General features: G+C 38.4%; 1 protein-coding gene across 1 annotated transcript in view; it reads left to right on the top strand.

The window, feature by feature from the left end:
* Positions 1-1,078: 1,078 nt before the first annotated feature.
* TOX (thymocyte selection associated high mobility group box) overlaps positions 1,079-27,297 on the top strand; it is a 267,358-nt gene continuing 241,139 nt past the window's right edge. Inside the window, exon 1 of the mRNA XM_034762982.1 lies at positions 1,079-1,867. Coding sequence (XP_034618873.1) covers positions 1,760-1,867 — 108 coding nt within the window. The 5' untranslated portion in view covers positions 1,079-1,759. The remainder of the gene's footprint in view (positions 1,868-27,297) is intronic.

Raw genomic sequence — 27,297 nt, 5'->3', positions numbered from 1 at the left:
TGTTTACACTGCACACTAAGCCCTGGTCTGTGGAGCCCAGTGTTTCCAAGCCCATGCTTGGATAAATGTATACACTGCATTGTAAAGCGAGGCTTAACAGTTGCTGGACCCAGGTCTCAAAGCTGTGCTAATGTGTCCATACTGCTCTATGCAAACTTTCTGTCTCGGGGCTGTGTCTTGACATCCATCCACACTGCAAGTCACAGCGGGACTTGGGCCCTAGCCCACGCCTCATCAAGGTCCTAGGACAGATTGATTTGAGTGTGGACGTAAGGGATGGAGTTGTGTTCAAACGTGAGAGTCCTGGCTTAATGTCAGGTTTCAGAGTAGCAGCCGTATTAGTCTGTATCCGCAAAAAGAAGAACAGGAGTACTTGTGGCACCTTACAGACTAACAAATTTATTAGAGCATAAGCTTTCGTGGACTACAGCCCACTTCTTCGGATGCATATATACAAGTACTCCTGTTCTTCTTTTTTCTGGCTTAATGTGTAGTGTAGACATACCTTGAGATAAGACCTGGTCAGCGGACTCGGGCTTGCCGGGCTAATAATTGCAGTATAGACTTCCCGGCTCTGGTTGGAGCCCGAGCTCTGAGATCTTGGGGCTCAGCACCCAGGCTGCAGCCCCAGCCCAAACATCTACACTGGAATTCTTAGCCCTGCCTTGGGAGCCCCGTGCTGGGTGACCCAGGCTCTGAGACTCCATGCAGTGGGTATTTCCTCACAGTGAAGAGGTTCTCTGGGTGACTTGCCCAAGGACACCCAGGAAGCCTGTGGCAGAATCAGGAACCAAAAACACAGAGCTCCTGGGTCCCACTTAAGTGCTCCCCACCCCCTTTTTGCTGCTCCCTGCCCCCTGCTTTAACTCCTTCCCCACCCCTCCCTGTTCTTGCTCCTCTCCTTCCCCTCAGGGCAGGGCAGCAGCGCTGGGCTGAGGAGGCACCATAGTAACTGGCAGGGGGTAGGGCAGCGGCGGAGGAGGTGGGTGGAAAAGGCAGGGGGTGGCGGCTCGAGGGTGCTGCAGCGCCCCCTCTCGGCACTCCCCAGCCCCGTCCCGGGCAGCCGCGAATGGCTCTTCACTCGCGAGCCCCTTTGTGTGAAACACACTCGGAGCCGCGACTCTGGAAGCGGCGCACACGGTGTCCCTCTCCTCCTCCCGGCGAGCAGCACGGGGCAGCCATTCCAGGGCCAGCCCAGCAGAGCGCCTTCGCCTCGCCCCCCCGCCTCACGGGTGTGCACTAGCTTTCCCCCTTCCCCACTCCTCAAGGTGGAGAAACGAAAATCCCCCTCCCCCCAACACTCACACACTGATAGAGATTAAAAAAAAAAAAAAAAAAAAAAAGAAAGGCGAGAGAGAGGGGAAAGGAAACAACCCAAAGACTCCAATAGAGAGCGAAATCTACACCCAGGGCTAGCGACTAGTGCATGTGTGTGCAGGGAAAACAATACTCCAAGTTACCTGCCCTGCTCTAGGAGAAGAAGGAGGGTTTGCTGCCGGTTCTCTTGCAGACATCTGCAGACTGGTGCTTTTTTGGAAGAGTTTTTTTTTCTTTCTTTCTTTACAAACCACCAACGGATGTGAGGCAAGGAAGGTGTTTCTTTTTCTCCTAAACTCAGGCACCTCTTGCTGATTCTTCTCAACCTGCTTGGGGTTTTTGTTGTTGTTGTTTGTTTTTGTTTTGCACGAACGTTAACCAAAAAAAGAAAGAAAAAAGAAAAAAAAACAGAGGAAAGGAGTTTGCTTGATGTTTTAGTGAAATGGACGTAAGATTTTATTCACCACCTCCACCACCACAGCCTGCAGCCACTCCTGATACCCCTTGTCTGGGACCTTCTCCCTGCCTGGACCCCTACTATTGCAACAAGGTGACTTGTGTTTTGTTTTATTTGAGGTGCTTTATCTGTGGTGTTGTTTTGTTGCGTGTGAATGGGAGCTAGATCTTGGCAGGCTGCATACGGAGTTAACCTCTCAAGGAAAGGCAGCCACCCCAAAGCCATTCTTGCGGGGTGGGAGTTATTTGCGGGGGGCGGTGTGGTAGTAAAATGTTATATTTTAGGCAAATTCTGGGTGTTTTCCAAACACCCCGATGGTGCAGGAAAGTGAGAGCGTTTTCTCTGATTCCTGGTTGCTTGCTGGGAATCTACCCGAGTGTGTATCTATTTCTCTCTCTCTCTCTCTCTCTCTCTCGTGGAATGACTAAAATAAAATCCCAGAATAATTTGGAGGAGGACGGGGTGTGTTGGGAGGTGGGGGGAGGAAAGAATTTTTCATAACATCTCCCCCAAACTGGAAGTCTAAGTAGCTATTATGTACATTTTTTTCTGAGAAACAGTGTGGAAAAAGGATGTCCATGTGGGATATTTAATTGAACAGGTAACTCTGTCTTCTGTCCCCCCCCCAAACAAACAAACAAACTAAAGATTTGTTTTCCCCAAGTCAAAACATAATGGAAAGCTCTGCGTGAACCCTCCAGTTCATGTGTCAAGGCTCACGAAAAGCCTGTACTTAGCAATTTGTGATGACGGGACCACGCTTTTTATTTTGTGTACAGAATTAAATGGGTGGTGACAAGTTTGTTCTGAACAGAACATCGACTTTGTTCTGGCTGTTCAACTGCTTTATTAATTCCTCTGTAACTTGATTAAATCACTGTAAATAGGGTTATGTCTCTAAAGAAAGAAGTTTACTACAAGAGCCCGGGAGAAGGAGGAAATGCAAAGCAGGCTAGTGTTATTTACAAAAGACCCAAGCACTGGGTTTACTTGTACTCGTTTTGCTGCTGTGATCCCGGATCACTTCGCGATCCGTTTGCCCATGAACAAGAGAGGAGGGATATTTTCATTATTACTGTCTCAGTGGCGTGAGCCAACTGGTATTTTATGCATGATCTGCACTTTCTTTTCTGTTGTGGAATTGGCTTTGCCCGTGAATAAAACGCTAGCCATAGGAAATAATCAGGAAGTGCAAGCTACCCAAAGCACTTCTTGAGCACACCCACGCCAGGGGAGAAAGCTGGGAACAAGCACTTATAGGAAGATTTGTTTAAACCTGTGTGTTTTAGGCTTTTGTTTAAAATCTGGCTTGGAAGGCTGCTGTTGCAGACTGTAGCAGATGTTTTTGCAGTGCAAACTCTACTGCTGGTAGTGTATGTAGTCAGCAAGGAGACTTGCTTTCTGCTTGGTATTTCTTTCAGAGGGTTCTGTGTCTGCTTATTGCCAACCAGTCTTTGCAACACACACTCGGAGAAGGGGGAGATGCCCAGTGCAAAGGAGCAGTACTCCCAGTTTAACTCATTTGAAAACACTACTGTGTTTTGTGCTGGTCCATTGTCATGGTGGGTTCACAAATCACAATACATGTCATAGAGATATTTAGGGCTGTCCCCTTCACTCCTGGCAACTGCATAGACCCAGTGATAAAAATAAACAAACAATAAAGTCAAATATAAGGTGTTTAGAAGCAGTGTGTGCAGCATTATGATGAAGCCCCCCTCAGTTTTCAGGAAAGGTTTCCAGCATGATCTAACCTATCATTCGCAACATAAAGGACCAAATTCATCCTTGGTGTAACTCTTTTAGAGAACTCAGGGTTAAATCAGGCCCCTTGTGACTGATGCCTAAGGAAGTTTCAAAAGAGATCCCAGAGGAACGTTTTTTAGCAATATTTAAGTAACCACGGTTTTTAGTGTCCATGCAGGCTGCCCTAAAGATCAGGAGACGTTTGGGAGAAGAGTGAACTTTGTGGGGTTGATGGGGTGGGGTGGGGGACAGCTGCGTGCAAGAGAATATATGTGGTGCACTTTAAATGTTCATAGCGATCATTGTGATACTGCTTTTGGTCTCTGACTTGCCATATACAGCATTTTCTATCTTTTATTGTAAATTGTAACCTTAAAGTTCTGGAAAGTAAAGAAGAATGGGATAGAATTAATGACATATGCACCAGAGTGTCTGAAGACCCATTTGGCAATGAAACTGGACAAACGTTATTAAACCTATCAGTGATTTAAAGCTTCAAAAAGAAGGTAATGACTTGAATACACATTTCACTCATCATTCTTGAGAAAGTGGGCCAGATTTAATTTAAAAGTTAAATGCTTTGGAAAATCAGGAATTACTTTAATATATTAAATCATTTTCCAATTAAGTGCTTTAAATCATTTTTGGTTGGTTGCACTGCAAATCGAATAAATTAATTTAGAAAGTCGTTTTCAGATTATTTTTTTTACTAGCTGGTTGAAGCTTCTTTTAAGTCATGCCATGTATGAAGGAGCAAACTGTTCTTTTTAAATGCAAATGAGGCACTCATTCTGTAGAGAAGTTGTAACTCTTCTATTTAACTTAGCCTGGACTGATAATGGACTTAAAAAATGCACAGTCATAAGACATAATTTTTTATGCTTGGCGATGACTTACTAGGAATATTTCATATAAGATACCTTCTACAGCATGAACATGTCTCTCTCAAACATCTTTGCCACTGCTCATTGATTATATTAAATGGACTGAATAGGTTTGCTAGGCCCTTGAGAGGCATGCATTTACTGAACATTTCATTTTCCACCTCTTCCCTCAGTTCCTCTACCCAGCATGATTAACATTGCTGTGAAAACTTATCTGCCCTGTTCTAAACACTTAGTTGCTTTAAAAATATTCAGCCATCACTCATTTTCATTAATGTGTTTTCAGTGGCTTGGAGGAGGTTCCTAGAACTTATTTTCAGAAAGTTTGGTGGATGTGGACTATATACAGATGATATCTAAAAGCACAGGGTATCATTTGATGGAGTGTGATAGTCTAGTTTTGTTTGATACTGTTTACCTTGGGCTAAATCCTGCAATCCTCATTCAGGACAGGATCCTGCTCTCTTAGAAATAATGGAAGTTTTGCTTGAATAATGATTGCAGGGTTTGGCCCCCTTATCTGTGGTTTTTTTTAGGTTAAAATTAAAGATTGTTTGATTAACTTTATTCTGTGACATATTTACTCTAATTAAATGGCTGCTAATTTAGGTACATTGCCCAAATAGTCAGGGACTTTAAAGTTTTATAACTGATCTGTTAACATAAATGTTATTAATGATCAGATAATTGTTTTAGGCTTGTAATTATGCAGTCCACATATACATATGTATTGTGGGTATCTATAGTCAGAATGAATCACTCTTGATGGCTTCTTAAAAGAAAATACAATAATGTAGATCATACAGTCCCATCTTTCTGCTCAGCTGTGTCTCAGGTGGTAGTCTTTGTTTCAAAAGACTACTTAGATCTTTGTTTTATAAACTTAGGCATAAATGTTTAGAACGTTATTTTAACATTCCTCTATTTACTGTAAATGCACATTATGCTTTGCATATCTTGCTATGCAAACTTTTACTTGTTTCTCTCACATAACCCATGGAAGGAGAAAAGTGAAAGAACAATGCAAACAATGTTGGTTATGGCAACTGTGTGAGGTATCTCTTATACAAACAGACAGAATGGATGGTATGCTGCTGTATATAGGTCAGCCTTTAAAATAACATAGTGGACAGACAGATTTAGACTTGAGGTAATACTGTTCATCTCTTGAAACTTGAAGCATAACTGCATTTCAGACATTTATGGGCTAATAAGAACAATTTATTCAATTGATGTCTGTTTTAAGTAACATCATAGCTCTTAATTGAATTCAATGTTACAAAAAGAAATTATGTTTGATAAGCACACCGCATGAATTCAGTAGAAAAATATTGTCTGGGTTTTGTACTATTTGAAGATGTCAGATCATCAGTTTAAATATACCTACACAGCGATAATATTCCTCCTTCTTTCCTCATTGTACTGCCATCTCCAAAGTCTGTTTCCACAAGTATTATAAGAAGAGTTGAAACATTTTCATGTTTTATGTTTTCATGTGTTGTTAGGTATCTGCTCACATAAGGATCAGTAATATAATTATATTTTGACACTGCTAATGACAGGGATGCTGACCCCCGCCAACAGTAGGAGAGAAAATAATGGTCTTTACTGCTCCCAATGGTTAGCCTTGCAGAATTATGCACTGGATTCTAGTCTAGCTAGTTCAGAAATAAAGACGCTTACAACTCATCCACTCCGGATGCACTGGTAGTTGTTAATGCAATGGAAAAATATAGCCTGATTACAGAGAAATAATGTAGCTGTTTAAAAAATAAGAGGAAACCCCCTTCAAAGACTAAACAAAATGAAAAAGCTGTTTTACCCTGAAGTGAAAAAACACGGGTAATATTTTGTAAACAGATAAGAGTTTTGTTAATGACTTGACTTAAATGGACTGAAGTATTTCAGTATTTTAGAATATTTTATTTTTTCAGGTCTAACTACAACACGGATATTCCTCTTTACAAAATGTCCCATGAGTGTATCTTTCCAAAGTCTACTTTTTTCTGATGGCTCACTATGCATACATTCTATTGCTGATATTCCTAAATGCTGGGATCTCAGAGAGTTCCAAAACTAGAATTGTGTACTAGTATTTTTGAGGGATTTTTAGTGTGGCACATAACAGTGGATGATTCAATTAAATCTTTATGTTGAGTAGGGTGTGTTTTTTCTTTCCCCTGAACAACTTTGGTCACTTAGTGCATGACAGTCATACTTGATATTTGTTGGTGCTTCTTGGAGAAAAGATTAAACTGTCATGTTAATGTTTTCAACTGTTGTTGATTTTTACAAGCTTTGAAGCCTTATAATGGGTTTCAGAGAAATGTCACATATTAAGAAGTTGAATGAACTTCTCTTAGATTCGACCCAAGTATGTAGTCCCAGAGATACAAGCAAACCTCAAATACGTCTGCTTAGATTCCAGTATTTCTGAAAATATGTGATCCCGATTTTCATAGAATATAGGAAATATTATGTATGTGGGCTTTTGAGAAAACTTTCCACTGACATATTTTAAAATCAGAATATTCATGATCATTCTAGAATTTCCTATTTTGTAGAACATTTTTACATCTTTGAAAGGTAACATTTTATTGTTCCATTAGCAAATGGATTTCAGCTTTGCAACACTGCCTTTAAAATAGCTGTTGTGAGGTCTCTGGACAAAAAGCTAAACCAGTACACTGCTGGGTATGCTAAATTAGGAGTACAGCATTTCATTCAAATTAAAACATAGCTAATGTCACTATTCACCATAAAGACTCAGGGCTTGATCCTATGAGAAAATCAGTATTCAACTCCCATTGACTTCAGTGGGAGTTGAGGGAACTCAGCACTTTCACTAGGCGCTTGCACCATGCAGTTCCCAGAAGCCTGCAAAACTTTTGCTTTTGTTTTTTTTTTAAATCCGGATTTTCCTTTACATAGTGTCACATGAAAATGGACAGTTTTTAGTTTTCCATTTTTATACTGTGCTCTTCAAACAAAGTGAATGTTGTACTCATGATAGGCAATAGACCAAAATTTCTGGAGACTGAAATCCCAAATTGAGAGCAGACACGACAGAGAATGGATAGTGGTAGCAAAAGCTTTCCCCTGTGCTCTGGCAATGTGACTCAATATTAACCACTTGTAGTGGTGAGAGTGTGGTGTCCAGGTCCATTCAATCCTTGGTCTGTGAAATTGACAATGGTGACAATTAGTGGCAGTTATGTTTATTTTTGTGAAGTGAACACATGCCCTGTGAACACCTAGCATAGGCTGTAAACACTAAAATGCTCAGTTTAAATCTGGCCTAATCGATTTAAACATTTTGTTGGCATGGGTACTGAAGTTATACAACCTATGAACCAATTTTCTGTCCAAGGAGTAATTTCTCATTAAAAAGGCTGAGTTATAAACTACTCAAAAATGTGGTTTATAATGGAAGTGCCAACAGAGTGTTAATTATAGCAGCACTTACATAATACTTTAAGACATGAAATTCACATTAACCTGAATGAGATTTTCTTGGTCATAACACTTTCCCCTACAGCATTCAGTTTGAAAATGGCAGCACAGTAATATACTATACTTAGATACTGATTGTGTAGCATCAGCAACAAGAGTAACAAAACTGCTTTCCATAATGGCCATTACTAAGAAGCAAAATTCGTTTCAGCTTAGTTTGTTTCCCAGGATCAGTTTTCTTCAGTGTTTTTCTTTAAGCAATTTTACATTAGTAAGCCAAGAGTTTGAAATTAAGAGTTTAGCTTTTAATTTTGAGTTAAATCTTCAAAATTAAATTGTTTACTACAAAGGTCATGATACTGTTGTCATTTTTAATATTTATGCTTCTGGTGTTCTCTCTCCTGTGATCTTTTATACAGTATATTTTATTTTTAGTTTTTGTGTTTTATATAGCTGTACTGATACATGTATCTAATCTTCCATTTGCAATACAAACATATATCTAAGTACTTTTCTTCAACTATTTTGTTAGTATTTCTTGCTGGGCTGTCAGTAGATTTGAGATAGATCCTAATAGCATAGTTTCCTCCCAAGAAACATACTGCCTTCCAAGTCACAAAACACACTTGAGTGTCATGAACATCTGATAAATCCAGGTTAGTAAAAATGTCAGATTGTCTTAGCATTCACATCCTTGACTGTTAGCTCATCATGCTATTTTTGATTGGTGGAGATTGTTTTTTCAAAAATACAGGCTGGCTAAACACAGAAGTGGAGCTTCTTTGGTAGTGCTTTTGTCTCCTAATGTTGTTATAGATCTTTGTATGGTTTTAAAGGTTCCAGGGGAGCTACAGCTGCTATTAAATTTGCTATAGTAAGGAAATCCATAATGGGGCCCAGTCCTATGTTCCTTGTTCAAGAAGAACTCCCACTGAAATCAGAATGTGATAATCTCTGCGCAAGGAAGCTAGTCAGAAGGAGGAATGTGATGGATACCACATGAAGTTGAAGATCTATCTGGACAATTATTACAGGAGACAGGAAAGGGTGTGTGTATGTATCTCTCTCTGTATATAAAATAAACTCATTATAGGTCATCTTTTTGGTTGGAATGTCATACAGGATTTTTGTCAGTATACATCAGAAAATATTTGTTCCCTATATATATATATATATATCACATTTGTATCAGCCTGAAATAGTAATAAATAATACAAAGACAGAAAATAATAGTAAAATGGGAAGATACTTTTTTTTTAAAGGTTATGCTTTCTCATTTGGCAGATGCAGTTATGAACATTAGTCATAGAAACCTACAGATAGTAGAAGCTTAATATCAAAGCTAATGATTTATTTTATGTTAATGACTTTCTGTTAGGGCATAAAAGACTATTCATAATGGACTCTCAGCGCTGTGTTCATTTGCTAAGGCTAATGGGATAATCTTTCCCAAAATTAAGCTTTTTGAAGTAAAGTATGGTGTTACTTTTTCAAGTTAACTCTTGAAAATATATTACAAAACTAATCTTTTAAGAACTGCTTGTAACATTAATAGAAAATATATATTAAATAAACAGGTTTCTTCATTAACAGTTTTACTGAATGGTGCAATGTTTCATTTGTGTTTTATTTTATTTCTGAAGATTAATATTCATGAAGTGGAGTTGTTAATACTTGGATAGTTTTGATCTTAGTCGAATCAGGTCTTTGAGGCATAGTTGTTTTAGTAGATTGTATGAATAGAACAGAAACGCTTTTTCTTAAGATTGCTAGCCAATGATTTGCAAAATGGTAGTAAAACTCTTAGTTTTGCAGTGGAAAGGTTTTAAAATCATGTTTACAATTAGTTATAACCAACATATTTCAATAAGAGATAATTTGCCTACTAAAGTTCACATAATGTGCTAATCATGTCTAGTGGTTAATAAAGGCCTCCTATCTCACTCCCCTGATGGCTATAAAAGGCTATTATGTTCATGGCAGCAGTTCAGGTACAGCTGCTGTGTGTTAATAATGCATCATTGTCCCACTAATAAACACAGCAAAGGTCAGCACCCCCAGCCACCTAAAACACCTATTCTCTTTCCAAAATATTTATTAACACCTTAAAGGCATTTATATTCATTTCAGTTAGCCTGATATCAGTTAATGGCCCTCTAGAAACTTGTATGTTAAAGGTTTTGCAACCTAAGCGGGGTTGTAGAAAGATTAATAGATATTCATGTTAATCTTTCCTCAAACATTTTTTTTCCCCATTTCAGCAATCTGTGGTTGCTTTAATTTAGGATTAGTATTACTATGGTCACCTTTACAGTTAACTTGATGTGTTGCTTATTATTCCAGTTTTCCCTCAGTTAGCTTAAGATTGTACTCTGAAGAGAAGCATTTTTTCAGCAGCCAGAACCCCTTAAAGAAAACATAATGAAGTGTGAAAAAACGGTGTGTGTAATATATATGTACATACACCCCCTTCCCCCACTTACTTTCTTTTGAGTTCATATATATGTTATGTTAGCAACCTATTTTATTTCTTATATTTCCCTTTTGGCATAAAATGCAGTATTCATAAAGAGCTTAAAATTTATTTTCTGCAGACAAAGAACATGTTCACATGGAATTTCCATTTTTGCCAGGGAAACATGCAAATCAATAGACCAGCACTTATCTGCATTAAAATTAGGTATACTGTAATTTATGGGGACAGTGCTATTGTATTTCTTTTGCATAGCCTCAGATATTCTTGAACGTAACCCTGGCTATGTCTTCCCAGAGAGAAGCAAAAGTGTAAACTGAACAAAATCTCATTTTCTCATCTTGTACTGTTGTCTTTTGGTTTCTGTTACTCATTTTGAAAATCTTATATCTTTTTCCTATATGACTTGCAGACAAATGCTCAAAAGGCAGAGACATTTAACTACATATTTGTCATCAAGAGAAATGAAATAAAGCCTAACTAGCTGAAGGGTTTCTATTTTGTGTAGCACAGTCTACAATGGTACATTTGTCATGCTTTAAATATATAATACATACAATAAAATATGTACTGGCGCAGTTGTGATGTATCTAGTGTCTGGCTCCTCTGCTATTGTTTGTAGTCTTTACGGTTGTCATAGGTTGTTCTTTGCACATCATACCCTTACAGCAAAATTTGACACAATTTCTAGCTTTCAGTCCTGCACCATTTTCATTGCACAATATACATGAGTTTGACAGGGTGTGTTGAGGACAACTCTGGCAAGCAATTGATATTTTGAAGTGGCAAGCGTTTCAGCAGCTGCCTGCTTGTGAAAAAGGAATGATAAGATATACTGTATTGTTAGTTTGAGGCAAAGCGTTAAGGTTTAAGCTCTGTAAAAATGTACACATTATTCGTTAGTGGTGAAGCAAGCCTTTTATGTTTTTAGAGCTTAGCTCTCCGGCTGATGTGAACTAGAATGACATTGGTTTAATGGTCAGTAAATGAATAGGAGTACTTTGAATTTGAACTGCTGCCAATTTTGCACCAACAAAGAGACTGACAAAAGAAAGATTTTATGTGAAATGCAAAGCACAAGCAATTTTTTTGGGGGGTGGGAGGGTGGGTGAGTATAAAAACCCAACAGAAATATTATTAACACAGCCTTGTAATGATCCTAAAATTGTTAAAACACATCCTTTTTACATGGCTCATGAGCTACAAATCTAAGCTGTTTCATCTAATGTTCTTTAAAACCTGTTGTATACACATAGTCTTTTAGAATATATTCATATGGAATTTACAGTGTGTTTTTCTAAATACCACACTGTGCCCTGAAGGCCTGTTGGCAGAACATCAGAGTTGTCCACTGCTGGAGTTCCCAAGTCTCTCTCTCTCTCTAGTAGTGGGAAATTGTAGTTTAATCAGTTATGGCACTTTCAGTGTGTAACATTCATTAGTAAGGCAATTTGTCATGACTGTTAATAGTCAGGATGCATCTGCTCTCTCTTCAGTTAGAGAGCATGATAAGTAAGAAGGCAAATATTTCAGTATCTGATATTAACTTGTTTCAGAATTGTAGTCCAAGGTTAGTTGCTCAAAACACACACAGCAGCAGATTAACAAGCACAGTATATTCATTTTTACTGTGCCCCGCTTTTATAGATTTATGACTTTTTAAAGTATACTAACACTATTGTGAGGTATACATTCTTTGATTAGATATTAAACAGTAACTAAGTTATAGGCATGACATCTTCATTGTCCATTTGAAAAGATTCTAGGTGCATAATATTTTCTAGAGAGACTCAAATGAAAATGTAGGTTCTGAAATACTAATAATAAGTTCATATAAGTTGTGAATGTTTAATATGTTGTTTTAACTGGATCATTTTGGTAACTGGACAGTGACTTCCCAACTTTAATTTGTGACCAGACACCTTAAAATGTTAAAAAGGTTTTTTAACCTAGTGCATAACAAACAGATCAAAATGTCCTCTTTTCCCCAATAAACTGCCTTGTAATCGTTCTAAATGTAAAAGGTTAAATTGTTTCCTACAGTCAAAGGGTTAGTTTTTTTCACATATCTGATAACTCTGATGTATTACATAATATCATAGCTTAGCATACAAAAGCTTTTTGACGTATTTTCATTTTTAATGAAAACCCCCAAAATGTTGAACATAATGATTTCTTTAGAAACTCAACCCAATCTTGGTAAAATCCATTCTTGCTAGTAACAAAAGCTGTTACTGTTTAAGTTCCTGTTCAGCAGTTAGTTGGTACGCTTCACTGAATGTTGTCAAAAAGGCTTTTCTCTTGATTGACAACCCTGTAGGAATGTGAATGGAGATTTTAATTGCATATCATGTGTGCATATCAGAGTGAGTGGATTCACTGACTCTGCTTAGCTCCATATCTCTACAGGTCAGCCATGCCAAAAATACTTTTTTTTAAATAAGCAATTGATACATTTTCCAAAGAAGGGGGGAAAAGGTGTGTGCCACTGAGGAGTGAATTACAAAGCAAAATACTTCTGTGGTTGTAAAACTTTTTCAGCTGAAAAAAAATGTGTTCAATCATTTTTTAGAATGTTTTAACAAAAATTAAGATCTATTTTGATTATGTAAATTCATTTCAATTATAAGTTGGTCAAAGACTGCCATAACATATTTTTCTTCTAGCATTTGTGAAAAGTATGTTTATCTTTCAACTTTTTATTTTTCTGAAGAGTACTTTAACAAAATTAGTTAAAAAAAAAATAAAGTCAGTGGAAAAATTGACTGTGCTGGACGTCCCTTCAGTAACTTGCACCTTACATAAGACATGAGGAAACTGTGTTTTTTTGTATATGTGAATAGTGACGGGTTCTTATACATATTGGGTTTGTTCCAGTCTTTATTTGGGCAAAACTCTCACTGATTTCAGGGGGAGATTTGCCTGAGTAAGATCTGTAGGAGCACATCACTTAGTGGTCTGATTGCAAAATGGTATTTTCCCATTGATTTCAATGGGAGGATTGGGCCCTAAATGCTGAATTTTTTTTTTTTTTTTTTTTTAAGTAAACACTGTGGTGTTGTAAGATGACATTGAGAAATTCACTTAAACATTTTCCATAGTGAAACAAGAGTTCAGCTAAAAATAGAGATGCCAAAAGTTCATTATGACAAACAGAAATGTTTCAGCTATCGTGTTGTGATGTCTTAAACCTGATTCTCGTTTTCATTTTAAACCAAAACCCACCAATAAAACACCGCCAGTTGTGTTTTTAAATAAGCTGTTTTAAAATATGAACACTGAAAGAAACAAAGTAGCAAGGTGGCTTTAGGGGACCTTAAGTGGAAATCAGGTTCTGCGCCCAATGGTTTGTACAGACCCTTTATGTGGCTTCACTGCTCCAGGAAGAATCCCGGGAAAGAATTGTGAGTCAGTCAACAGTTCCCATCCTAGTTCCTCTGTGCTCTGAGAATGAAAGTACTCCCTTATTTATGTCTCCTTACTTCCTTGTGTAGGGCCATATTACATTTGAACACGTTGGCTGTGTGTGACTGTATGCAATGTGGGGATGAAGGGTGTAAATAATTCATAGAGCTGTAAGGCCCGAAGGCAGCTTTAGATCATCTGGTCTGACCTCCTGTATAACAGGCCATAGAACATCATCCAGTTACTCCTATTTTAAGCCTAAACTTGTGGAACCTTGATTCTGTGCTCTTGTGCATCCATTCTGTGCACCAAATGAGCCAGGGGTCTTGTGGGAAGAACAGGATGTGATTGTATAATTAAAACTGTATTAATAGTGCATGAGCCACAAGGGGGCAGAATTAAGGTTGTCAGGCAAGTTAAATCTGGCATTTCCTGACTTTTGAGTATTTGATTTCTCAGTCTAAACAACTTTCTTTTAATGTGGCTTTTTGGTATGTGATTGAGGGTATGTTTACATTGCAGTGTAAACCCAGGGTTTAAACTCAGGTTCAAGCCTAACACCCTTTCTGTCTACACACAAATCACGCTAACCCAGCTCCAGGTTAATAACCCAGGGGCCCAGGACACCAGGTGGGTGGCGGGTCTGAGCCTGAGTCAAACTGGGACCCAGGATTCAAACCCTGTTGCTTTGCAGTGTAGATCGAGCCCCACTGGACTTGTGCTCTGGGAGTCTGCCGAATGTATTTAACAGTCCCATGGGCCAACTTTCTTTGTCCTCTGGACAATCAAGTTTTCCCACATTGCACCATGAACAAAGGGTTAGAACAGCTACATTTTGGGAGGACTCTAGGAAGTCTGGGATATGGGTGATTGGACTCAGGCTCACAAAATGCAGTGTAGATGCTGGAGCCTTTGGCTGGGACCTGGGATCAACCATTCCTAATGTGGAGTAACAAATGAGTGTAGATACTCAAGCCCTAGGTTAACAAACACAGGGTCTGCTAACTTTGAGTTCTAGTAACCCTGAGCTTACATTGCAGTGCAGAAATACTCTGAAGAGGACATAATTCATTCCATCCATTCCCATCATGCATCATCAACAGGGTTTGATCTGTGAACCTCTTTTTGACATTGCAGCTCAGACTGCCACTACTTGAGCTACAGGGCTAACTGTATTAGCTGGTAGCTCAAGGAGGGGATGGGCTGCTGGTGTCATGTTTTGGGTCCCGGAAAGTGATTAGGTGAGTTTGCACCAACTCTTCATCATTCCTTTCCACTACAGATGCTCTTGCAGCTCCCATTGTAGGGTCTGCTGCTGCTTTGGTTGTGCAAGGGCCCAACTTAAGGATATTTATGCTGCCAAAATTTTCCTGAGGCACGCAAGTACAAGACAGGAAAAAGTGATTTTTCTCAGTAAAACCTCAGTGGAATTTCATAAGAAAAGGCACTTCTCTACCCCTGTAGTATAAAGTGATGGCCATTGTTTTTAAAAAATGTATAGTGTTCACTTAAATATACTGGTTTGCTAAATTTTCTGGGTCTCTAAGGAGGTTTTTGTATGTAACAATGAGAGCTCAGAGAAGAAAAATGTACTTTTGAAGTGAGAAATGTAGGTATTATTCAGTTGACTGTGTTTCACTTTTAAAGATGCCATTACTGTAATGAACTTTATCAGGCAAAGAAGATTGCAGAAAAAGTATTAAAGCAGTCCCGGCTTGTGTTATTCTAGTTAAGCCTGTGTCCATTTAATTCACTATTTTCAAGAACTGAAAATGCATTATCAATGTTTATTCTTGAATGAAACAAGACATGGAGCACATGATTTCACTCTAGAAGCATATACTTCCTTTTGTTTTTTTATTTTTTTTAAAAATAATGTATTTGTCTGTGGACTCATGCACAGCAGGAAGAGAGGCACAACATCCTGATATAGTTTAAATAGGCGGCAGATTTCTTAATTAAACTCCAGTAAAACTGTCCAGAATTAACAGGTTGAGTGTAACCTGGAGCTGGGCTACTTTTAGTCCTCTGCCCAACAAAGAATTAACTAGTGTTCCAGCACTGTTTCTGAATCTCGCCCTTCACCCTTTCCTTATGTTAAGGTTGTGGATACTAGCAAAAGGAGTCGAGCCCCTTGCTGAACCAGACAAGGAGCCCACTAGCCTATTGTCATGATGCTGGCAGTGCATATCCTGCACATGTGCAGCACTCTTCCCTTCTCCCCCGGTCACACAAGCATGCAGGGTGCAATGTCAGGGATGAGGGAATAACCCCAGTGCCCTCTTAGGGGGTATCTTTCCCTACTAGTGTGGAGAAAACATGATGGTGAGGGGCACATTTTCAAAATATACAGTAGGAGAATAGAAAGAATAAGCTGAGTACACACATCTCTGTATATTTCTTTAATTCTAAAATATTTTGTCCTGCTTTTTTAAAAATACGAAAATTTGACAGTTAATTTAAAAAGTGGACATGGGGTCCTTTGCTATCTTGACTTTTGAAAGTCATCTATTTATCATAAGAAGTTATCGCCCCACCTATAATTTTTAAGGTACATGTCCATGTTAACTTTGTAATGACTCAGTTCTTGAGACTGATCCAGAACAGTGTAGCTCCAAAGGAGACATAATGCCCTACTGGGCCAATGTTCCAGTCCAGAAAAGTAGCCAAGTTCAGATTTACATGATAGCACAGCTATTAATGTCAGTCAGGTCGAGTTATTTTAAAAGTTTCATAAATGCACATGTACAGAAGTCATTGTAGTCCAATGTGTTAAATCTTTGGTAACCTTATTTAAGATCCTAATTCAGGTAGTATTTGACTCTGTGGCTATAGGCCCATAGAAGCTCCCCAGTTGTGGAGTCTTCTCTCTGTTTCAAAGGGAAAAGTACCCCTTCTCTAGAGTCCATGAAATGTCACATTAGGCATTCTATGGCTGTCCTCATCGGCTCCTTTCTTAAACATTGTTCAGTAAGATCCCTGAGATCCTACTCCAGGCGCTTCTTAATCGTCTGACTTCACATCCTTCTATCAGGGAGGAACATCAAAGGAGCTATCAGAGAATCCTTTTGTGACAGTTCCATTTCTGAGTTCATCCAAGAAAGGATGGAAAAATGACCTCCAAAAGTAGATCATGGAGGGAGATCAATCCCCAGGCCACCCCAGCAGTGTGTGTGTGTTGGGTTTTGGAGAGCGATCCTTTAACACAAAAACAGTTGAGGAGGAGAAGGCCTTCAGTTACATTCCTTGGACTGTTTATCCAGAGATATCCCCTGCTCTAAGGTGAGAGTCCCTTCACCCTCTAGTTTTCTGCCCCTGAGGCTAGGTGACATCTCTCCCTCAACTATATTATTTCAACCCTACTCCGTAGTCCAATACATCATGTTCCCAAGCACCTCAAAGGGAGGAAGATCAATTAAGAATTCAGAATTATGGAGCACAGGCGGCAGAGAGCTCATTTACATGGTTTCTCCTTCCACTTTGCCAATCCACAACTTCCTATTATAGAGGCTTAATTTTTGTTGTTTTTGCCGCCTTCTCTGCATGTATAATAGATAGATCAGTCTGCTGCAGGCCCATTATCTGACTGTAGGAATAAGAAGGTAGCAAATGTATTCTGCTGGATTGAGTTTTGGGGGGACTATCGGGGCCATTGTCCACTGATGGCGCCTGACCCTTTTGGACATGTCAGGAGAATGCCACAAGACGTTCCAGCAAATGCCATTCTCTGGGTGGGTTGTAACATCCGGAATAAAATTCCACCTAGGGGTGGAGGCACCTCAGAGTCAGACCCCTATTACATGGTTTCCTCAAGTCTGTTCCTATGTTGGACTCTTCGGCCATCAAGCCCTTGTGACTGCATTGGACCGGACCAAATGGCGAACAATCACTACAGCCGACTGTTCGGCTAAGCATTGAAGAAGACAACCCTAAGGAAATTAAACACAAAGTGACAATGTTTGAAATAATGTTAAAAAAGCCTCTTTAAACCCACAAAAGTAAGAAAAGTCAGAATTAAGGCTGGAATTCCATCATTAACTTGAAACTTTTTAGTTACCACAGCACATGTTGTATGAAGGATTATCCATTCTTTGGCAAGTCCTGCAGTATCTAAACGCTTTTGGGTTGGCTAAGAATGAAGTTTCAGTTTAACTCTGTATTTTCTTGCTTTTATGGGTTTAAATTTTAGATTATAACAACATTTCATGGAATCAATTTTTATGCAATTCATTTGTAGGAGAAGTTAATTTAGTAGAAGTAATTGCTGTCATTTAGTAGAAGTCTGTCACAATAGATTTTAAAAGGTGAACTCCATTATATTTTATATTTTCATGACAAAGCAATGTATGATACAGATGACAGAATTATGGCAAAAATTGTTTAAATAATAATTCAACAAATCTTATTTTCTTACCATTTTGTTCTTTACTCTAATAAGGTTTGGAACAATGACAGCAATTACACATTCACAGTGCTTTATTATATGGGTTGAAATATAGTTCTAAAACTCTTATTATATTTTACATACACCCTTTGCACAGCGCTGCTGCTGATGGCTGTCAGCAGCTCTTCTCAGTACATTTTCCGGTTCTTAGCATCTTGCGTTAAAATTCAATGCAGCACAAATATAAAGCTCCCCTCTCTTTGGTGTTGAATTTTTAATATGTTTCAGCATTTATAATAATAACCCTAAATGAATTCATTTTAGTACTGGACAGAATTAGGCTTGAGTATTTTCAGAAGTAGGGATCTATATGTAAAGGACACTTCTTTTCTGTCTAAAAAAAAGCATGTGCAGTGTTCAGCATGTATCCTATACTGTATGTAGCTGTATCTCTAAATTAGTTGGTATCACCTCTGTTATAAAACTCCCTTTCTTCCTGCGGTACTCTGAAATTGCCTTTCATACCCAGTGTAACCTATGAATTGCTCCTATGAATGAGTCACTCCAAGGTTGCTGTTCTTGCCTATAACTGCATTTAATGTAAAGTACTGTGCTCTGCGTTATGTCCATCTTGTTCAGATGGAACAGTGTCTGCTGAGATGGAAAAGCAGAATGCAATACCAGAGTACATTTAAATGTAATGACATCTCCAGAACCTCTCTTTTGTGTTACAAAAATAACAGTTCTCTTGCCCTTATCGGTGCTTTGACATTTAGAGAGTCTGCAGCCTATAGCCCTTACCTGGGCAAAACTCCCACTGATGTTAAGGGAGAGTTTTGTCAGATTTAAGGACTGAGGGATTAGGGTGCATGTCAGCTACATAGCCCCCTCTTGGATACCTTCAGTTCTTAAATAAAGATTTACATAATCTTTCTTCACTTCAAATACCCTACACATTTCTTATATTAACAAATGACACACTTGGCCCTTAATTTGCAGGATTATTGCATTTTAAACATATTGGCAGCTAAAGACCTTTTATTAAGCATATTGAATATGTTATCTCCTCAGATGGAAGAAGAACTGCTTTTCCTCCCAGCAGATTTAAGTAGATATACATCGAAGAGTCCAACAAATGCAAATTTAAAAGAACTTTTACTTATCTATCTTATTTTAATTACAATAGCACATTTCTTAGCCAGCTCTTATGCAGTTAAAGCTGTGGTTAAGTTTCATTTGAGACTTACCTCCCTGCTGTAACCTTCTTCAAAAATTCTTTTTCTAGGTTAAGATTTCCCTGCTTCATCTTCACCCAGAACACAAGAACATAAGAATGGCCACAGTGGATCAGATCAATGGTCCATCTAGCCCAGTATCCTGTCTTCTGACAGTGGACACTGCCAGATGCTTCAGAGGGAATGAACAGAACAGGATAATTTATCAAGTGATCCATCCCCTGTTGTACAGCTCCAGCTTCTGGCAGTGAGAGGTTTAGGGAAACCCCGAGTGTGAAATCCATTCCTGACCATCTTGTCCAATAACCTTTGAAGGACCTATTCTCCATGAATTCATCTAATTCTTTTTGAAACCCTTTATACTTTTGGCCTTCACAACATCCACTGGCAATGAGTTCCATAGGTTGACGATGTGTTGTGTAAAGTATTTCCTTTATGTTTGTTTTTAAACCTGCTGCATATAAATTCCATTGGGAGACCCCTGGTTGTTCTGTTATGTGAAGGGGTAAATAATACTTCCTTTATTCACTTTTTCCACACCACTTACGATTTTATAGACATCTATCATATCCCTCTGCCTTAGTCACCTCTTTTCTAAACTGAACAGTGCCAATCTTTGTAATCTCTCCTCATATGGAAGTTTTTCCATTCTCCCCATTTTTGTTGCTCTTTCTCTATACCTTTTCCAGTTCTAATATATCTTTTTTTGAGATAGGGTGACCAGAACTGTACACAGTATTCAATGTGTAGGCATACCATGGATTTATATGGTGGCATTATGATTCCTTTCTAAAAAGTTAGAGGATCACAGGATTCTAAAGAATTGGTAGGAATGTGACAAATGCATCTATTGATCTCTTCTACCATGGCTCACCAGCCTGTTGCTAAAAGTTTAGGGGAGCATGACCAGAATGACCACCTTGGTCTGATCATCCTGGCTGTCACTACAGGATGGGAAGGCCCTGTTATTTGCTGCTAGCTTCCTCGCAGATCTACTGCCAGTAAGTTCAATGTACTGGTAATAGTTGACAGAGCACTTCTGGGATTCAAGGGCAAGCAGCATGCATGGGAATATTGCTTTGGGTGAAACATTCCCACCACTTTCCCTGACTACATCTCTTCTCTGACCTGCACAACAGGAAGCATGTAAATCTTCCAGAGCTGGTGTTATGTCTGTGATTCATATTGCAGTGCACATGGGTGCATTATTCAGCATCTACAAGTGTTGTTATTCATTATTTTTTAAGCTATCTATATCTTTTCTAAATCCATTTTTCATTTGGATTTCCACTTTGGTGGAAGGTATTTGCAAATGACTTAACTCCATATAGACAGGCCTTGTCCATGTTTGCCTCTTAACCTATTTCTTGAAGCAGTTTTTTTGCTTCAGAATGTGGTCAATATAGGTATTGCAACAGTGAAAGATTTTCCAAAAATTCCCTGTGCAGACAAAGCTTTACTATGTCCAGCACTTTAATGTAAGTATTTGTCTTGTCCACACTAGACATTAATGTTGGAAATGGATTAGTTAAAGGGGAGCCATGGCTTTCAGCAATGGATCACTTTCCTTGGATAGTGAGAGCTTGACAGAGTTTAAAAATGTATTTAGCATGGATTGGCCTCATGTGTACTTGCTGGCTAATCAGCCGTTTTAGCTTGAAATAGTTTAAAAGTGCTCCAGGAACCAATGTGCAAATGCAGAAAGGGTCTGAGAGTGTGAGGGAGAGAGGTATGTCTGTCTGTCTAGCAGGGAAATATTTATCTACCTAGAGGCTGGAATGGCTCTGAGAAACTGTGTTGGTTTCTCAGCTATGAGTGTCTATATTTGCATTTATTTTATGAATTTGAACAGCTCTGTGCCCCTTTTACTTGTCAATGTATTGTATGTTAATGAAGGATTTTAGTCATGGATTTTGCTTGTACAGGTCTGTTGCATCTTAGATGCATTTAACATGCGCGATTTCAGCTTTACGCTGTCGGCAAAAAAAAAAAAAAGAGAGAGAAAAACAACAATTTAAATACTGTTTCTGTAGTGCAGGCAATTCCGCCCGCCATTACACTCAATGTAATTTTGACTATACACGATTTTCGCTTTATGCGCTGACTGCGGAACGTAACTCCAGCGTAAGATGAGACAGACCTGTACACATTTATACTTTAATGTTTTTAAATCTATCTGTTTCATACTTAGAGTATAATGTAATTTTTGTAAACTTGCATATATCTTGGGTTTAAATTCCTGACTGAACTCAGGTGATGCTCAGACTAGATCGCTTTCCTGTAGAGAAAGATTTGTATAGTCATTAATATCCTCATAAAGGAGTGGGGGGAATATGTTTCCCTTTAGCCCTTCATTGCAGAAAGATAGGATGCATTTTTAAAACAATTTGTGGACTGCCACCAAGTTACACAAACATACATTTGAATAGTTATATTTTGTGCGTGATATGCTTGCTTGTATGTAACACATATTAATACAATTGAAGTCTATGAACAATTGACCTAGAAGCCAAATTCGTAGACAGTCTATATAAGCCACGCACTGAACTGTGAATAATCTTTCATTGGTGTGATATTTCAGTATATTCAGATACATATATGCAACATAATGTCATATCTTTTTGAAATCAATGAAGGAGCCATAAATTTAAATTACTAACTGTTTAGATGAGACTGACTAGTCCAGTATCTGAAAAACTGATCCTAGCCAAGTGGAAATTCATATACCATGTAAATGCAAGACTTGTATGGAATAGCTATCCGATAACAACCAAAACATTTTAAGTTACACAAATAAAGTGTGTCCTATTTAAAACTTGTTTGAATTGGGACAAATAATTGCCAGTAGGACAAAGAGGATTTTTAAAAATATATATCTACATGTATGTAAAAAGGTGTAAGTTTAATAGTGGTATCCTTCAGAGTTTGTCTGTCGATTAACTGAGATAGAAACAGAATTCTGAGTCAGCAAAATGGGATGTCAATTTCATAGCTTTGAAAGCCTTCAGAAAGCTTCTTTAGTACTAGTGTTTAAATGAGAAACTTAGTTAGATTTGTAAAAGAAAAGCTATACTGATTGCTTTCAACGGGTTTAAAAACTAGATTTTTTGTGTCACAAAACCCCAGTAAAAGATGGCATGGAAGCATTGCCACTAAATGCCCCTTTCCAATCTGCTCTGTGTTTGGTTTATGGTATTTAGGCCAAATTCTGTACCTTACACCAAGCTGCAGAGGTCCTCTATGTGGGGTGGGGGAGGGAAGGGAGGAAGGAATTTTCCACTGTGGAACGGCCAGAATTGCCAGTTGACATTACTGCATCTTCTAGATTGCGGTAACTCCTATTGGTGATAGTGTGATGGGGCACACTCACAACACCACTTAGTGACCATGTATAATGTCACCAGTATCTGTGGCTCAGCCCTCCAGCCAAGTCACAAAGTCCAAATCCTTCCAGGGTACCCAGAGTCCCAAAGTAAAGCCCATCTTGAATAATACGCCCAAATTAACCAAAACAGAAGTCCTTCACCCTTCTTGGGCTCCACTCATATTTCTTTTTATTCTTATTAGAGCACTGGCTCCCCAGGCCTTTTCTCTCTTGGAGATGTGATCTTCCACCCCTCCTGGTTTTCCTCAGCTTTTCTACTGTGGTTCTCATCTATTCAACTGTTCTCCTTCTGAAACGCTGATCCCCAGATCTTGCCCCCTTTCCAGAGGCCATTGCAGGGATCTGTTCTGTTTCTGTAGCCTTCCTAAGTCTGCCTACCCCAGGCCAACAAGAACAAGCTCCCTACCTTCTCTCTCCTGGGCCTTCTTCCACCAACTGAGCTTGCTCAGCTCCTTATAAGGCCCTGGTGCCTAATGGGTCCTTAGCTAACTGCGCCCTGTATGCTGGTGCAGCAAGCTCTAATTTTTTTTTTTCTGGTAGGTGACAGAAGTTCACCCCATCATAGGTAGCAGTTCCCATTGACTGAATGACTGTCGAATCCTTTTAGTCAGAGATTTCTTGGCTCCACCCATCCACTACTCTGTCCCAGCCTCCGCTGTATGCAGAATTTCCATAGAGAAGGGATCTTGCCCTCCCCTTGCACAATGGAACTGCACTGGATCTGTGGCCAGGGGGTGCTGAATGTCATGTGGGTTTGCTCATGGGTGGACGGGTAGGTGCCAAGATGTCTGGGGTGCTTGTGTTGGTATGTGGTGGAGGAGGTTTGGGTTTGCTGAGATGTCAGGGGGAACTGGACACTTGCTGAGATGTCAGGGGATAACTGGGTTGGTAATGCCGTGTCTGTGGGGGTTATGCCCTGTGACGGGGGTGATTTTCCCCTTTGTGATGGTGATTTGAAGTGGATCTATGTAAAGAGAAACACACATTTCTAGAACTGTTTGATACATTGAATGAAGACAGTACATTTTGTAACTCCGGCTACTTTAGTTCAGTACTCATAATTTATTTATATTCTGGGAGTATCCATATTTAGTGCTGCATAAATTAATAACACTATTTTTAGAAAATGCAAGATATAATCATTGTGCTATTTAATTTGGGGCTAATGTGTAGTCATGTAGTTGGGCAAGTGTACAAAAATGTCATTAACTTGTTTTCATTTGCGGGCAGTGATGTATGTGGCAATGTCTGTGAATACTCCTGCTTTTCTTATGCCACAGCTACCTCATTTGCCAAATATGGCTATGATCTTTTGTCCATGTTAATTGAGAATGGCATCCTTATTCATCATGTGCAATTTTTTTTGCAGCCATTAAAATGCTGTCCAAAGACTACCCAACTGAGGAGAACTGCAGAATAATACATGGTGCTTGTTTATCTGTTGTTGTAAGCCTTCTGTTTTATCCCACTGAAATGAATGGAAACAGGAACTATGATGTCTGTATGCAATGATATTATTATACAGCAGACATTTCTTTTGGAATATCATCATTAATAATTGGACCAGAACATGCTTAAAATAATTTCATCAGCAATTTTTCTTTCTTTCTTTCTTTCTTTCTTTCTTTCTTTCTTTCTTTCTTTCTTTCTTTCTTTCTTTCTTTCTTTCTTTCTCCTTCTGAAAAACAGTGAAAAACACATTAAGATAATTTACATTAGTTGTCAAAAATGGTGTTTATTTCTTTGATAATAAAGGATTCCATTCCTTTGATTAAATTTATGTTTATATTTGACATTTTCCAGGGGTACATAAATTCACATGACAGTTAAAGTCTACATACTCCCAGTACCTAGTGCCAGGCTGAGTTGAATTTGGACACATCACATAAATAAAAGTGGTTTTATGTTTCACCTTCATCTGGTAGGTGAGCACTCCACCTTTTCTTGTGAAACATAATCGGTTTTGACATGGCAAAATTAGATCCTGGCTATTTATTATCTGCTGAAATCAAAAACCATAACTGGGAAAGCATGTAGTAAGTCCATTGGAGCAGCTTGCATGCAGAGAGGGAACGGGGAGGCTTTCCAATTTTATAAGCTCAAGGTGATTTTCTCTAACACCTAGAGCGTTTTAATTAATTACCCTGAAAGACTGAGTAAATTATTATTTGAATACTTTATGGCATTACATGTTAACATTTCAAGGACAAAGTGCTGTACTTTGCTTTTCAATAATGCTTCATCTGTCAGAATATATCTTCTGAATTTATGTAGTATACTGCAGTGTAAAGGGTAGTCAGAACTTGAGTACTATGAATTATTATGAGGAGCCTGAGTCAAATATGATCTACTGAAATGGGAACCCTAATATTTATGGACATCTGTATGGACCTGCAAATTAACAAAACCACAGATCATGCCTGCTACTTGTGATTAAGATTACATTAATTTTTTAAATGTAAATTCTTGCTGTTTTTTAACACAAATTTTAACGTAAAAGTATTCATGGAATGCCACTAAAATGTTTGTTGCAATATTATTGTAGACTTGACTGCTACAGACATTTCCATGAAGTACAGCTTTATGTATTTGCAGGAAAGGGTGGTGTTTCATTTGTACTTTTTTGAATACATTTACTGAACATCTTCATCAGTGGCTTTCATTTTTGACCCTTTAGGCTTGGGAGTAAGTCTTAGAATATGATGTAGACTTGCTGGAGATACTTATGTCATATTGCATAGCATCTATTTAAATGTAGAAAGTGTGTGAAATGTCATAGGTTGTTTAGCTGATGTTTCTAACCAGTAACAAGCTCTACTCTACAGATATAATCTTTCTTCCCACTGTAAGAGCACACAACCTTTTACTAACTTCATCCTACCATCAGTAGATTAGATTAAATCCCCATTTACTGCATTATATTAATATTTTCAATGGCACACTAATCCAAGAAATAAATGTGTCAGTTTCTATGGCTACACTGTAATGGGCACAGCCATAAGAGAGTGCCTTAAGGCCACATAAAAGACTTAATGTACAGATTGAATAGGAGCACATTATTTATTACTAAGCCATCAAGCTGAGAAAATTTAGTGATTTCATTTTTTAAATTTGCTCATTTGACCTGGGCCAATTTGCTTAGCTGATAATATTGAGTGTTTAGTACCATGATGTTTTTTCAGTCTTAAGGATAAAGTGATTCACACTAATTTGTTTCAGAACTGTTTCGTGAAATGAATGATTTTATGTTCCTGTAATATTTATTGATAGTTCTTTTTCAGTTTTAGTGGCTTGAAAATGAAATAAGACTCTTACATCCTTTAGCACACTGAGGAGAAAAGCCAATTAAGACAGACAACAGAAAAAGCCTAAAAGAAAACAGATTGTACAACAACACTAAATAAAATAAACATATCTTCCTTCTCTGCCATAGAAGGCTATAAATGTTGATATTGGACTAATCTGGCAGTGCCGCAGCATGAAAGTAGATTATGCTATGTTGCCATCTATCTGAATCTTAACCACAACTCAATATCCAGTAGCAACAACATTTGAAATTGACAAGCTGGTGAGATGCAAGAAGTTTCTGTATCTCATTCATACAAGGCAGGGAGATCAGTTTCCTTAGAGATGAATTATAGAGGTAAGCCCCTTGGGAAGGCCTGTCTGAATGCATGCTAAAGTACAAGGCCTGCTGATGAGAGGAAGTCTGGGGCCAGATCCAAGCTAGTGACTGTAGTTATATAGCACCTATCTCCTAAATCTGAATTAGTGTGAGTGAAGATATCTGAGGCAACATACTCTGGGAGAGCTGGTTAACTCTTTTCTCATGGCATTGTCTCTCCTTGCTGTCCAAAACACAAGTGGTTTTAGAATTTACAGATCTTTGAAATGTAGACTTGACTTGAATGCAAACTGGGCAGTCACCAAAGAATTCAACTGGTTAAAAAGTTTTACTTACAGATGATCTGGAGAATCTGCATGGTTTTTGTTTGTTTGTTTGATCTCTGTGTAGGGCTTGTGCTTATCACATCATTTTCTAAAGCTTTGCTGAAAGACAAAATTACTCCCATAAAATTTTCTCTTTTGGTTTCTAAGATTACTACTACTAAGAGTTGTAGATTGCAACACTGCCAAAAGCTGACTTTTCCAGAATTTCAGGTCAGTAAAACTGCTTAAACACTGTAAGGAGGCTGAGTGAAGACAAGGGAGACTTAGCAGAACATATTCATGGTTTTAACAGAGGCCTCCCAAAATTTTTTAAATCTTAAAATTTGTGTTGTGGAAAAGCCCATTTCCAGTAAGTTAAATAACCTTCATGACAACTTTTATCAACATAAATGCTAAAGAAAAATGACAGATATTTACAGTATATAGCTCATGTGGAGTGTGAACATAAAATTATAACCTATGAGCTGTTTACAAATAAAATAATTTGTCCATGAAGTAGTATGGACTTGGGAAAACAGAGTAGAATGTCATTGTTGCCTCATAAGTGACTAACATTTATGGGTCCTTTGTGGGCATTTGCCATTATCAACATAACCAGTAGCATTTT

This window comes from Trachemys scripta, chromosome 2, assembly GCF_013100865.1.
Source record: "Trachemys scripta elegans isolate TJP31775 chromosome 2, CAS_Tse_1.0, whole genome shotgun sequence".
NCBI classification, from domain to species: Eukaryota; Metazoa; Chordata; order Testudines; family Emydidae; genus Trachemys; species Trachemys scripta.
The sequence above is the reverse complement of the archived record's forward strand: the minus strand, read 5'-3'. Positions and strand labels throughout refer to the sequence as shown.